This window comes from Brachyistius frenatus, unplaced genomic scaffold, assembly GCF_029030835.1.
Source record: "Brachyistius frenatus isolate BFR_SWC_R1_liver_20210118 unplaced genomic scaffold, ASM2903083v1 Contig_11, whole genome shotgun sequence".
NCBI classification, from domain to species: domain Eukaryota; kingdom Metazoa; phylum Chordata; class Actinopteri; family Embiotocidae; genus Brachyistius; species Brachyistius frenatus.
This window is the reverse complement of record NW_027210610.1, coordinates 4,038,459-4,050,769: the sequence shown is the minus strand read 5'-3', so window position 1 is coordinate 4,050,769 and position 12,311 is coordinate 4,038,459. Positions and strand designations below refer to the sequence as shown.

Sequence of the window (12,311 nt, the reverse complement as noted above, 5' to 3'; positions counted from 1 at the left end):
AGGTTGATATCATCACCACAGTCATCAAGCTGGATCATCTCCTCCCGTAATTTCCGATCAGCATCCTCTCCCCCCCCTCCTCCCCGCCCCACCCTCAACCCCCTCTTTTTCCACCTCCTACTTTTAGAGGAAATGCTCACGTGAACGGCTGAACCAACTGTAAATTGTCATCACAACAGTCTGGGAGACACTTTGATCCCCAACCTTTTCCTTTGTAATCAACTGACCAACCGACAGTTGGTTGCCGCCAGATGTTGCTGTGTTGTTTTTTTGTTTTTTGTTTTTTTGTCCTGGTGGAGGAGCAATCAGTCCTGCATATCTGTGTCTGCTGCTCCATGTGTTTGGACACTACACATTGTGAGGTGTTCATGTAAAGTCTGTGAAATAAGAATAGGGAACATATGTGGCGACAATATTACCTCATGGTTTGGCCTTGACAAAAAGCTCAATATAAGATTCTTGTTATGTAATTTGGGTGACATAAGATAAAAGTCCATTTCGTGTCCTGTTGCTCATTATATGATGATGTAAGGGCTACAGTATTGTTCTTTTCTTTACGGTTGGATGATTATAAAAAGCAGTTCTGCACGATGAAAAGACACAAATCAACAGAAAGAATGTTATATTCTACACAAAAGCTTTTTACTGTAAATAATACAAGGCAGTTATTTGTCTAAAAACTATGCATTTTCACATAATTTTGGACTATTATCACTTGAATATTTATTTAAAACTGATTGCCACAAAAATAATAATGAACAAAGCTTGAGTGAAAAGTGAACCTACAGTAGTTTTGGTGCTGTGAATTGAGTGTTATAATGTTAAGGAGAATCTTGACAATGTTTTTGTTTTGTTTTTCTAACTGTGTGAAAAGAGTCTAAAAAAGGGCCATGTGTTTTTTTTTTTAATGCTCTCCATTTCCCTTTCTGCTTTTATAGGGTCTTAATGGTCTAAATCTACTAAACTATGAACACAAATACAATTCATTGATACATTGGTTCATTTCAATTCAGTCTAACTTTAGTTTTCAAGCTACAACAACCATTTAACTTGCAGTGTTTATATTTTTGCAATAGAGGGCAGACCTTATTATCAATAAGTAAGTCAATATTATTTCATTCAGTTCCAAAAGTCCCAAAACATTTATTAAATTATCATAATTACTTTTACACTGTACATAATATAAACACAGAACAGACATCTCTATCTCTGGGCAACTAAATAGTCCTTAAATATTTACAGGTACAGATTTCTGTCTGTTTATCTTGTGAATACTGGTGTGTCGCTCATGGCCGAGGTCTACAAACAGCTCGGGTGCCTCTTGCTCCGAGCCGAGGGTCTGAGGAGAGTGTGTGAAATTCTGGACAGTGTTGTGAGGGCGTTCAGGGCAGAGGTTACATGGAGGAAGGAGTTGGGTTTGGCCTGTAAGGGGCAAAGTGTTTGTGTGTCGGCCCTCAGGGTCCTGTCAAGACTGATAAATAGGACTGTGTGGACCACATGGACAACAGCAAAAGGTGCAGATTTGTCTCGATATGCTATCAAGACTCTACTTAGTCTTTTACAGTAATCAAACTGTGATGGTTGGCTTGTTAAAGTAGATGCTGGAGCTATGTTTTCTTCATCATAAATATGTAGAGGTCTACATCTAGAAAGGTGGAGGGCAGGGGAGGTGGGGTGGGTTGTAGGAAGTGCAGTTCGAACAAAGGGTCAGCCACTGTGACCTGGAAAATCCAGCACAGGAAAGACGGAAAATTTGGACTATTTATACATCAAAGTCCAACCTTTGACTTCACTAAATTCTCTGCAGCATCATGTCTTCACAGGTTCTTGAGGTCAGTTTAGCATTTACCTGTTCACATTTCTTGAAAAAAATCAAATGAAAGCATTGAAGAATTAATGACATCATTGATGTACTCTGACAGACATTAAACAGATGCACAAGAAATCCATGAGAATTTGTTCCGTAATTTGAGATTAATAAACATAAACCATCATAGTCCACATGTTAGGCATGACAAAGCTCATACAGTCTGATTTGGTATACCATAATAAGTGAAGGCCTTGTATTCCCTTATTGTTTATGTGGCTAAAATTTCATCCCATCCACAGAAAAATCCAGTGACCCAAACACCTCTGTTGTTGTTGACAAAACAGTCTCACCTCGAGGTCTGCTCAGCAGCTATTTGATCGCTCAGCAACAATCACAAGATGGTCTCCAGCTCTTTCAGAGATAAGGAGTTGTCTGGATCTTCTGCTCCATGCTTTTTGCTGTCATCATTTCCTTTGCTGGCTCTGGCATGTCGGGCAAAAACTCCTGACTCAGCCCCTGCTGCTCTCCACACAGCCAGTTCCTGTTGGGGGCCTGAGGTCTCAGTGTCACCGGGAGAGTACCCACGCAGGGTGGTTGGTGGGTGGTGGGACATTGGGGAAGTGTGGCGCGGCGGCCTGACCCCCGACCCCCCGTAAACAGCCCCACCTGAGCACACCACCCCTCCGGCGAGGGACAGAGCTCTGGGATTAGCGGCAGACAAGCTGACACTGTGGGTGGTGGTATGTGACATCATGCCGCCGTAGTAACAGCTGCCTCCGCCACCGCTGCTCGTCATCCTGGCTTTCTGTTTGAGGTCCAGCACCAGGCTGCGTCTTAACCACGCCTTCTTTACCTCTGCCTGCACCTGAGAACAAGAGGTTGAAAAACAGGGATTCAACAACAACATTCTAAAATGTAAGTTCATTCTTCAAAACTTGATTTTAAATGTATTACCTCCCCATTGCAGAAACAGTAGATGAATGCCACAAAAAAACCCTTGAAAGATGAAAAAAGAGTCCGTATCAGAGCAGGGGAAAATAATAATGTATATAACAGTTCATAAATTACATAGTTGATTGGAGAGTTAGTCTCCAAAATATGTTCTGACCTGGGAAGAGTTGAAGAACATCTCGTAATGCATCTGCACCTGCCACAGCACCCCACTGACCTCAGTGTAGGGAAGAGCCATGAACACCATGTAGTGGACTCCAAACAAGGGCATGAGGACTAATGTGGACTTGAGCAGCTTCCTGCAGAGCAAAACAAAGAGTAAACATGTATATAGTCATTTTATTCCTGGTCATCGAATGGTAGCTTAAAGTAAGATGTATGATTTTGTGGAGGATTTTATGCGAGAAAAAAAACCTGAAATCGAGAACCAGTCTTTTCAGCTCATCAGGTTAATTGAACACTCACCCGTACTGCTGTCGGGGGTCCAGTTTACCAGTGTTGGTTTCCCACAGTTTAGAGGCCAAGACGCGAATTATGTTAATGAAGAGGAGGAAATTCACCTGCAGGGGCAGAAATGTAAAGACGATTTCACCCTAAACCCAAGCGTCAAATATTATTTAATGATATCAAGCTTTTTCTTACAACAATGGCTGCCAGAATGGGAACTTGATAGATCCACTTAAGGTTTCCGGCACTGATGTCCCAACATCTACAAAAAAAAAGCCATGAAACGGCTCGAGTAAGAATTTGTGAAACAAGTGTCATGTAAATAGCAACATAAATGCATCACATGACTCACTGAGTGTCTGCCAGTGAAGCTCGTGCACTGACCCAAATGGACACAAACACAGCTGGAACACCTGAGATGAGCAAAGAGACATAGGTAAACTGATTGTCTGTCGGTCCACTGTTACAGCTTACAGCCTGCTCTCGTGTCACTTACCCCAGCCGATGATGGTGAGGGCCCACAGGTAGTTCTTGTCAGACAGGAAGGCCATGAAGATGAGGCTGTGGAGGTACAAGCCCTCCACCAGGATCCAGAAGTGATTGGTTGCCAGGAAGTACAGGAAGAGAGTGACGGCAACTTTACATCCAGCCTGAGGACACGGCAGCAGTTAAAGGAAAGTTTCAACCGGTCAACAAAAACAGATGAAAAGTGGATTAGCTCTGCGTGACAAATGTAACAAAATAAACGGTCAGAAAAACTGGCATTTATGTTTTCAATTTTAAAAACATATTTTGTCATCGTGGGATGCACGTTAATACTTGTTCTTGCAGATGGTTAAGATAAAATATCTTGCTTGTAAAGCAAATATTGTTAGCTTAGCATAAAGACTGGAAACAGCTAGCTCGACTGCCAAAAAGTAATTGGGAGACAAAATCTGCCAACCAGAACCACTAAAGCACAACAATTACTACATTATATATCATTTGCTCACAAAACCAATATGTAAAAATTGACAGGGTGTCAATTTAAAAGGTGTGGGAGCAGTTTCCTGGAAACCAGCAGACACTTCTGCTGTCTGTATATGTTTTGAATGAATTAAGAAAGAAGACATAGTGTTTTGATTTGTGTGTTTTACAGATGCTACTCAGTGGATTTTGTGGCTTTCAGCCATAACATGCTAACCGTTTCCCTTTGTTTCCAGTGTTTATGCTAAGCTAAGGTAAAGAAGAAATTTCCCCCTGGGGATTAATAAAGTGTATAAAATAAAATTTAAAAAAAAAAAAAAAAAAGTGCTGCTGGCAATAAGTTCATATTTACCGAACAGACAGGAGAGCATTACTAATATCTCTCAGCAACAATGCAAACAACAGTATTTCCAAAAATGTTGCATTCCTTAAATACACATTTTACTGTGTATCATCTCTAAGATGTACAGTATTACGTGTATTCTTCATTTTGTTTCATGACATCCAAGAAAATTAGCATGAATGTACTGCATACTAATATCAAATAAAACTATGAATACATGGTAATTAGTATAAAACATATAGTTTACCATAGGTGGTTTCTCTGCTGTGAACTCGGACTCGGCTCTACTGTCATCAGATATGGAATAGAGCACAGCGTCCTTCACAAAAATGCTGACTGCTCGACATATGAAGGAGGTGAACAGGTGAATGTGGATGTAATTGCGTGTACAGTGGAGACGCCTGAAATGTGTTTGTGCGACAGAAAGAGAGAGAGAGAGAGAAGTTTTTGTTATGATGCATTTCAAATTATTACATTAATTGTGACATGCCTCTTTGGTGGGTTATGAATGGATGATTAATAATGTCATCTCAGTCTTATGAACAAATACTTTCAACGGACTATGGCTGCTTGATGTTATAAGGCAGAGTTCACGATCAAGGTTTCGTGTTTTCTTACTTGAAATAGCAGAGGATGGAGACTGCCACCAACAGGGATACTAAAGAAATGGAGTAGCCAACAGTGTACATGAGATGAAGTCGCTCAAACACCTTCTGAAACAAAACAAAACCACACTTAGTGTGCATGAGTGACGCAACAAGTCAGGCGGAAAGGTAAGAAGTGCATTTATATTCTGTAATAATTTGAAACAAAGAAACAAAGTGCAGCCTGAAACTTTTCTCTGCGACAAACACACACGTTCAACTAAACACCACATCACACACCTCCTCGTGGCTCCTGTGGCTGGAGGTCAGGTATCTGGTGCACTCGGTGTAGTTTGCCCACGTGCGGTTGATACTCGGCACCAGCTCCCAGTTTCCTGACACGTCACACTGGCGGTAGGCTCGCCCTGGACCGACAGCAGTGCAGGACAGTCACAGACAGTACAGCATTCATAAAATAGTCTTTGATACAATAGAAATGTCTTCAACATAGATAAAACCCTTGAACTCTGAGGTCAGCTAATCATTCCAAAAAGTCGATGCAGTGCAAATACTACTTGATTTCATCTTCTTGAATTTGACAAGGTGCCCACATATAGTTTTCTATTGTTTCCTTGGTGATCGATTGTGTACACATCCAGATAAAACTGCTGTATTATTTGTGACTGATGGAGCACTCCTACCTCTGTGGTTGAAGTCGTAGATGTACTCCGGACACAGCTCTGAGACCAGCTGACCCGCTCCGCTCCGCGGCCAGCAGATGATCCCATCCCATTCAGGGATACACTCACCTTCTTCAAAAATAATGGGAAACAGCTGTCAGCTATGTGAAGAGATAGTTCCAGCTCTATTGAGCACAGTGTAGGCATGGCACAGGCTCAGGGGCCCAAGGAAGCAGGGGGCCTTAACCAAGAGCCCCTGTGTGAAGTGACTATCGGCATTTTTCATCAGAAGGACAGTTGGCACAATCAGTTCGTTTTTCTGTATTTATATCCTTTGTTACTGAATATGTACTGATACAGAGCCTGAAAGAATTGTTTGGTATTATTCTCTTGTTTATTTCCCCCAAATACAGAAAGCCTTCCAGTGATGGAAGTAGTTAAATCATTTACTTGAGTAAAGTCATCAGTACAACAATATAAAAATACCCCATGACAAGTAAAACTCCTGTATTCAAATGTTTACTGACAGGAAAATATACTTAAAGTATAAAAAGTGAAGCATGATGCATATTGACTGCTTTCAGATTGTCATATTATTATAATATACAATATATAATGTTGGATTGTTCCTGACAGTCTAATGTTTAAGCAGCAAATTTGAATGTTGCTACAAAACAAAGTCAAATGAACTTCTACTTTAAAACGTGTTTTGCTCGTTTAATCTGAAAGAATGCTTTAAGATCATAATCTTATTTTGATGAAAAAGTGATTCTTTAATATATCTTAAAGATGGCAGCCAAAACTGGCACATCCACCTGTGAAGCATGATTTATCATTAGTAAAGTATTTCAAATTTTTGTTTCAAATGTTACGCTGAAGAAAATAGAATTTAATTGCATGTTTTTATGGTTTGATGAAGCTATAGTTTTTTTGTCCCTCTGTGGAGACCAGAGTTACTGTGGATCTGCTGGGACATGAATTTTCAGGGAAGACTTCAAATTCCTTTTTGAAGGAAGACAACAACTGAACCACTTGGCTCTGGCTCTGTCCATTCTTGTGCTTCTCCTTTGATGTCTGACTGCAGCGCCATCTTATAAAACCTTTCTCCTATTGAATCACGGAGGAAATGTATCTAACGTCGGCTTTTACGTCATTGCCCAGATTAAAAATGCCCCTCTATTGTGCCTAAATTCGGCTGCAGAATCACAGAGATACTGGCCAGCAGGATATTGGATGCGTGTCATATCTGATCCTAAATAAATAACTGATGTAATAAATACTTTTTCTGATTATACATTTGGACATGCACTCACTGACCTCAGTGAGAAAGTGAAGAATCGTATTTCCCTAAAAGGCACATTATTTGAATATTAAAGAATAAATAACATTTCAATCACAAGGTATTATCAGTGTGAAGTGAAGGTTTAAAGTTTGACTTTAGATCATGTGACATGACTATGAATTCACTGAAATCACAGAAACTATTCATAACCAGCAACAAAAGTTCCAGAAATATCCATTTTATACTGTATTTTACAGGTTATTTTACACTTTTGAGGATTAAGTTAACATTTTTCTTTGCAGAGTCTAATTTGATATATTATAAACTGATCAAAATCAGCACACTAACCTTTAACGAGGGTCATTTGTGCTTGGATGTTCCTTTCACACCTGGCGTGAGCACCAATGAGAACATAGATCTGCTCATCTCGAGTGATGACATCATCAGAGTCTACCTGTGAAAGGACGAGAGATGGAAAATTCTTTAGACAAGTATGCAGGGCTGCCTGCAGCAGTGTGTATGGATGCATTGGACTTTTTATTTTAATCTAAAAGCTCCACGATAAATAAATGGCCTGTTCTGACAATGAAACAACGATAAACAGATGAATCCCTTCAAGGTTTAGCATTCAACGTCCACATAATAATCTTCAGCTCATCAAAGCAGCTATCAACCTTCATCTGTTTATGTTTTAGGGCTTTCGCAGATATCACAAGTTTCCCATCAAAAGTCTCTCTGAAGTCTCTTTACAACCGAGGTGATCTGTCAACCACAAACACTCCGGAGGAGCTGATGTGCTGCCTCCAGGTGTTGTGAAATAGTTGCGTGAGTGTGCAGTATTTGGTGATCCTCCGCCAACCCCTTTTTGTCCAGTGGCGGGGCTGCCGCTCGCCACATGGGGACTTTGGCAATACTGGTGGGAGCTTCCCTACACAAGCAACTTTATGTCCCTGGTTATATTTCACAACGGAGCAGCAAAAATAGCAGCGGGTCAACTAGAGAGAATGGTTTGGCAGACAGAGGAGAGCGGTGGGAGAGATGATCAGGCATAAAAAAAAAAAAAACGTAGCAAAAACATGCATAACAAAAAGCTTCCTTGACCTCAGCTTTGTCTAACAACATGTGACCTCTCACCAGTTGTGGAAAGTATTCATTTTATTTTAAAGTATTGTATTGTAAGTAACATTTTGAGGCACTTGTGCTTAAATATATCCATTTTATGCACCATAAATGGATTTAATAATCATAACATTTTTAAACCAGCAGTTCCCAATCAAATACTGTTCTCCAGAATGAGCACTTTTACTTTGATAGGTTAAGTACATTTAGCTGAGAATACAGCTGTACTTTTATGTAAGTGGAATTTTAAACACAGGAGTTTTATTTGCACATTGTGGGATCAGACTTCAGACTTACGTAAAGGATCTGAGTGCTGCCTCTCACAGCTGCCTTCCTCACAAGGCAAAGAAAACTTCTCACTCTCGTTAAACAGACTAAATCCCAATTCAGGTAACTGGATATGTGATAAGTAACATTCTTGGCACTGGCCATAAAAATAAACTGCCAGTGGGTGAATGGTGTTTCCAATAATGCAGCACTCAGAAGGCTGAGCTGCTATCATTTCCTACAGTCATTTGTTTTAGGAGGGAGTCTGAGCCAACGTTAATACTAACATGTTCAAACCTGTTTTTGTTGTTGTATAGTGGACTGTAGACACGTTGTGGCTGTGTTGACAGTGTGTACAGTGTGTAAATGTGTGTGTTTCTGGCCCACAATCCTGTTTAAACACCTATTGGTTTTTGATTGCAATTAGCTTTGAAGTAAAACAGTCATCCACCTGCGCTTTGACAAAACACAGCAGTCCTCAAATTAATACCAACATGCAACACAGTTTAATTCACAAAGATCAATACAGATAAGTCAGTCAATTTTCTTTGTGCAGAAGGGTTTTCTGTTGACAGATATCGTGTTATAGAAAACAATTAAATCTTAGCAAATCCATTTATGACACAAAGATGAATGCTTTCTCTCAGGCCTCTTGATGAAAGTGATTTTCAGGTTGACTGATCCGGATATTATATGTCTGTCTGAAGTCGACACTCGAGATCGACCTGGCGAAGATTGAAGAGGTGAAGAGATGTGTGGTCAGAGGTACGTGTGGAGTGCGAGCTGCTGGAGGGTAATGCTTCAGTGAGGGAAAGGTTAAAAGGGTCGTAGCTGATGGAGGTTTGAGGTAAAGCAGACCACGGGTGATTTTTGATTGAGGAGTTCAAGGAATGTTGTTTCGGTGTAATGGCTTGAAAGTTTTAGACGTTTATTTTTTTGCAGGTTTTTGTCTCGGTCAGTCAGATTTTCAGAAGCAAGAAGTTGGGTATTAAATGTCTCAAAAGTAACACAATGTGTCAAAAGAAATTCCAGACAAAACGAGGAAGGAGGAGGTTCAAATACATTAGTCTGAAAAGGGTTACAAAGCTGGTTTCTAAGGTTCCAAGAGTCCGCAGAACCACAGTAAGAGACATTATCTTCAAATGGAAAAGACTTGGATTTCCAGATATGGCCGACCTTCCACGGTTTCTCTAAGAGTGTGGTGACGACTCATACAGGAAGTCACAAAAGATCAAAGGAAAACATCCAAGGAAGTGCAGGCTTTTCTCACTTCAATAAAGGTCAGTGCTCATGACCTTTCAACACTATCTTAAAGACACGGGGCCAAAATGGCATCAAAACCACTTCCATCCCCAGAAGATCTTGAAGGGCTGTGTGAATTTGATTAATCATTTGGAATGCAAGAGTCCTGTTACATGTGGTTTAAACCAAACACAGAATACCACAAACACAATATTATACTGTATACTGAAATGTTGTTGGAGATGCTTTGCTATTTTGGGGTGATCCACCATTAATTGAGGGAAATGTGAATTATGCTCTCTGACAGAACACCGAAAGGAGAGTGTCAGGTAATCTGTCTGTGAATTGAAGCTCAAGTGCAGCTCGGTTTGCAGCAAGACCATGATCCAAGCATAAGAGTAAGCCCACCACCTCTGAATGGCTCAAAACAAATACAAGTTTTGAAGTGACCCCGTCAGGCCTGAAGATGCTGTGGCTGAACCTGAAAAGAGCACTTCCTGCTCACAAACCCTTTACTGTGGCTGCACTAAAGAAGAGTAGAACCAAACTCACCACAGCAATGACACGCACGGTTTCCAGTTATCAGAAGCATTTGGTTGCACTAGTTGCTGCTAAAGTTAGCACAATTACTTTTTCACGCCACTGTATGTCAAAACTGAAAAGTCTGTATTCCTCAACATAACTCCCAAAAACAATTGTTCCATATCACCTCACTGGCTAAAACGGAACACAATGACACCACTTTTCTACAGACAGTCTGCTGATGAATCGCTGGCACATTTCCGCAAGCAACAAATAAATCCAAGTCCAAAATTCAAACCATCAAAGAGGATCACAGATATGTGGAATTTTCTATATTTGGCCCAAAGTGAAGCAGTATGGAAGTGTTATTTCTGACTCAGTGTTATAATAAAGTGTAACATATGATGCTACTGTGTTACATTTAAAACATAAAAAAAACCCTCCTTTGAGAAGTATCCACTGGACTGAGAAACTGAAAATGTACTTACTGCTGTGCTCATCATTATTTTTCCAATTAAATAACATCCTGAATAAAATACTCAGACTTAAATTGTTTATTTTGAGTAACTAAGCAAAACAGAAATACATTATTTTACCTCTCGAGTGTAGCAATTTTTTTTTTTTACCAAACCAAAAGATATATAAAAGGGGAAAGCAACAGTTTTTTTTAACACACCCAATAAATTAAGTAATTAATAACACAATTATCTAAACACTCAAAATGAATACAGTACACTTACCAGTGCAGTAACTGTTATTATACTGTGGAAAAGAGCCAAAGCACTAATTCCCCATGCAGACAACATGTTGTCTTTCAACGCAAACAGAAGAGGACAACTTTCCACACACTCTCAGATCATTTTATCTTCCTCACGTTGTGTTGAAGGAACTCAAGCCCCGAAGTTAAGTGTGTTCTTCTCTGGTGTCCCATCAGTGCTTCTTCTGTACTTATTTATTATCAGCCAACAAAAACTGCCTTCTGGTGTCTCCTGACATCCAAAAATGTTTTAAAAAAGTCTGCTTTTTCCAGTCTTCTCCATGAAGTGCAGTTGACATCACTAATCAGGTTTGAGGGACGGTCAGTCTGTTGTGTGTTAAGGTCTCTGTGTGGAAGAGAGAGAGGAGCACTGAGGAGGTAACCTCCTCCTTTTACAGCTCTTCAGACTGTTGGGTTGAGATGGGTTGGCCTTGATTGGCTGTGGCTTCCATTCACTTAACTCTTTGTGCTCCCCTGGAGTGATCATCTGATTGACATCCTGTTTGTCTCTGTTTTTCCACTTGTCTGCTTTAACCACAGTCTTCCTAACCCCGCTGACAGAGGACTCTGCTTCCCACTGTTCTTTTGAAAAGTATGCAAATATTGAGCCCCAACCTCCTCCTCACCCCCACATGCATGTGTTTGCATATCATTTAGAAATTCAGTATATCCAGTCTGTTTTTGGCTTTTAAATAAATGTTATTGGACTATTGGGTCGTAGGGCTATTATTATACGGCATCATTATAAAGGGAAGCAGTATGATTCCATATTTCTTCCATGGCCAGAGAACAACATTTCTTCTTTGGTTCCCACGCTCTGTGATTTTAGAGGCCATTGATACAGACCAGATGCTCTGTTTATGCCAATAAGATGGACCCTACTATCAAACATGTATTCAGTCTGGTATTGCTGTTAGTTGTATACCATTTACACCTACCCTTATTGATTCTTTATATATTATAATTATTTTAAATACATGAATTGTACTTGATTATTTTCCCACATAAACAGAGGATACTATGGAAAAGCAGGGTTATAGAGTTAAAATAATTTTGGAATAGGAATTTTAGATAGGATTACAAAGTCAAAAATATATGGCAGGCCACAACGGTCTTGACATCTTTCAATTTCTTAATTGCACAGCAAAATCTTTATTTTAAACGGTCTTAGTTGTAAAATAGTTATTAATTAATTATATACTTTCTACCATTTCCAAGTCACTTTTGGTTCAATATTTAAAAACAAAAGAGAGAGAGAGAGAGAGAGAGAGAGAGAGAGAGAGAGAGAGAGAGAGAGAGAGAGAGAGAGAGAGAGAGAGAGAGAGAGAGAGAGAGAGAGAG

General features: G+C 39.9%; 2 protein-coding genes across 6 annotated transcripts in view; one reads left to right on the top strand and one right to left on the bottom strand.

Moving 5' to 3' along the window:
- Window positions 1-12,311, top strand: part of LOC138617029 (elongin-B-like) — a 247,018-nt gene that overhangs the window by 148,124 nt on the left and 86,583 nt on the right. The window lies entirely within an intron of this gene.
- Window positions 117-11,269, bottom strand: pth3r (parathyroid hormone 3 receptor). 5 transcript variants are annotated; one of them, XM_069691625.1, is made up of 13 exons: window positions 11,088-11,269; window positions 7,412-7,517; window positions 5,803-5,913; window positions 5,402-5,526; window positions 5,136-5,230; window positions 4,765-4,918; window positions 3,705-3,858; window positions 3,561-3,621; window positions 3,404-3,470; window positions 3,227-3,321; window positions 2,919-3,060; window positions 2,765-2,806; window positions 117-2,675 (listed from the first exon to the last, which is right to left on the bottom strand). In XM_069691625.1, the coding sequence occupies exons 1-13, from the start codon at window positions 11,142-11,144 to the stop codon at window positions 2,202-2,204; spliced, it is 1,683 nt and encodes a 560-aa protein (XP_069547726.1). In that variant the 5' UTR covers window positions 11,145-11,269; the 3' UTR covers window positions 117-2,201. The 5 variants fall into 5 exon arrangements, with proteins under 5 accessions (XP_069547726.1, XP_069547721.1, XP_069547722.1 ...); XM_069691620.1 differs by having other exon boundaries at window positions 10,954-11,166; XM_069691621.1 differs by having other exon boundaries at window positions 5,136-5,227; window positions 10,954-11,166.

Bases quoted from the DNA above. Each gene is read 5' to 3' on its own strand.
- pth3r (XM_069691620.1), bottom strand. From the start codon at position 11,019: ATGTTGTCTGCATGGGGAATTAGTGCTTTGGCTCTTTTCCACAGTATA. The intron at 4,919-5,135 runs GTAAGAAAACAC...AACACATTTCAG, and splicing joins TCCATCCTCTGCTATTTCAA to GCGTCTCCACTGTACACGCA. The intron at 2,676-2,764 runs GTAATACATTTA...TCTTGTTCTCAG, and splicing joins ACTGTTTCTGCAATGGGGAG to GTGCAGGCAGAGGTAAAGAA.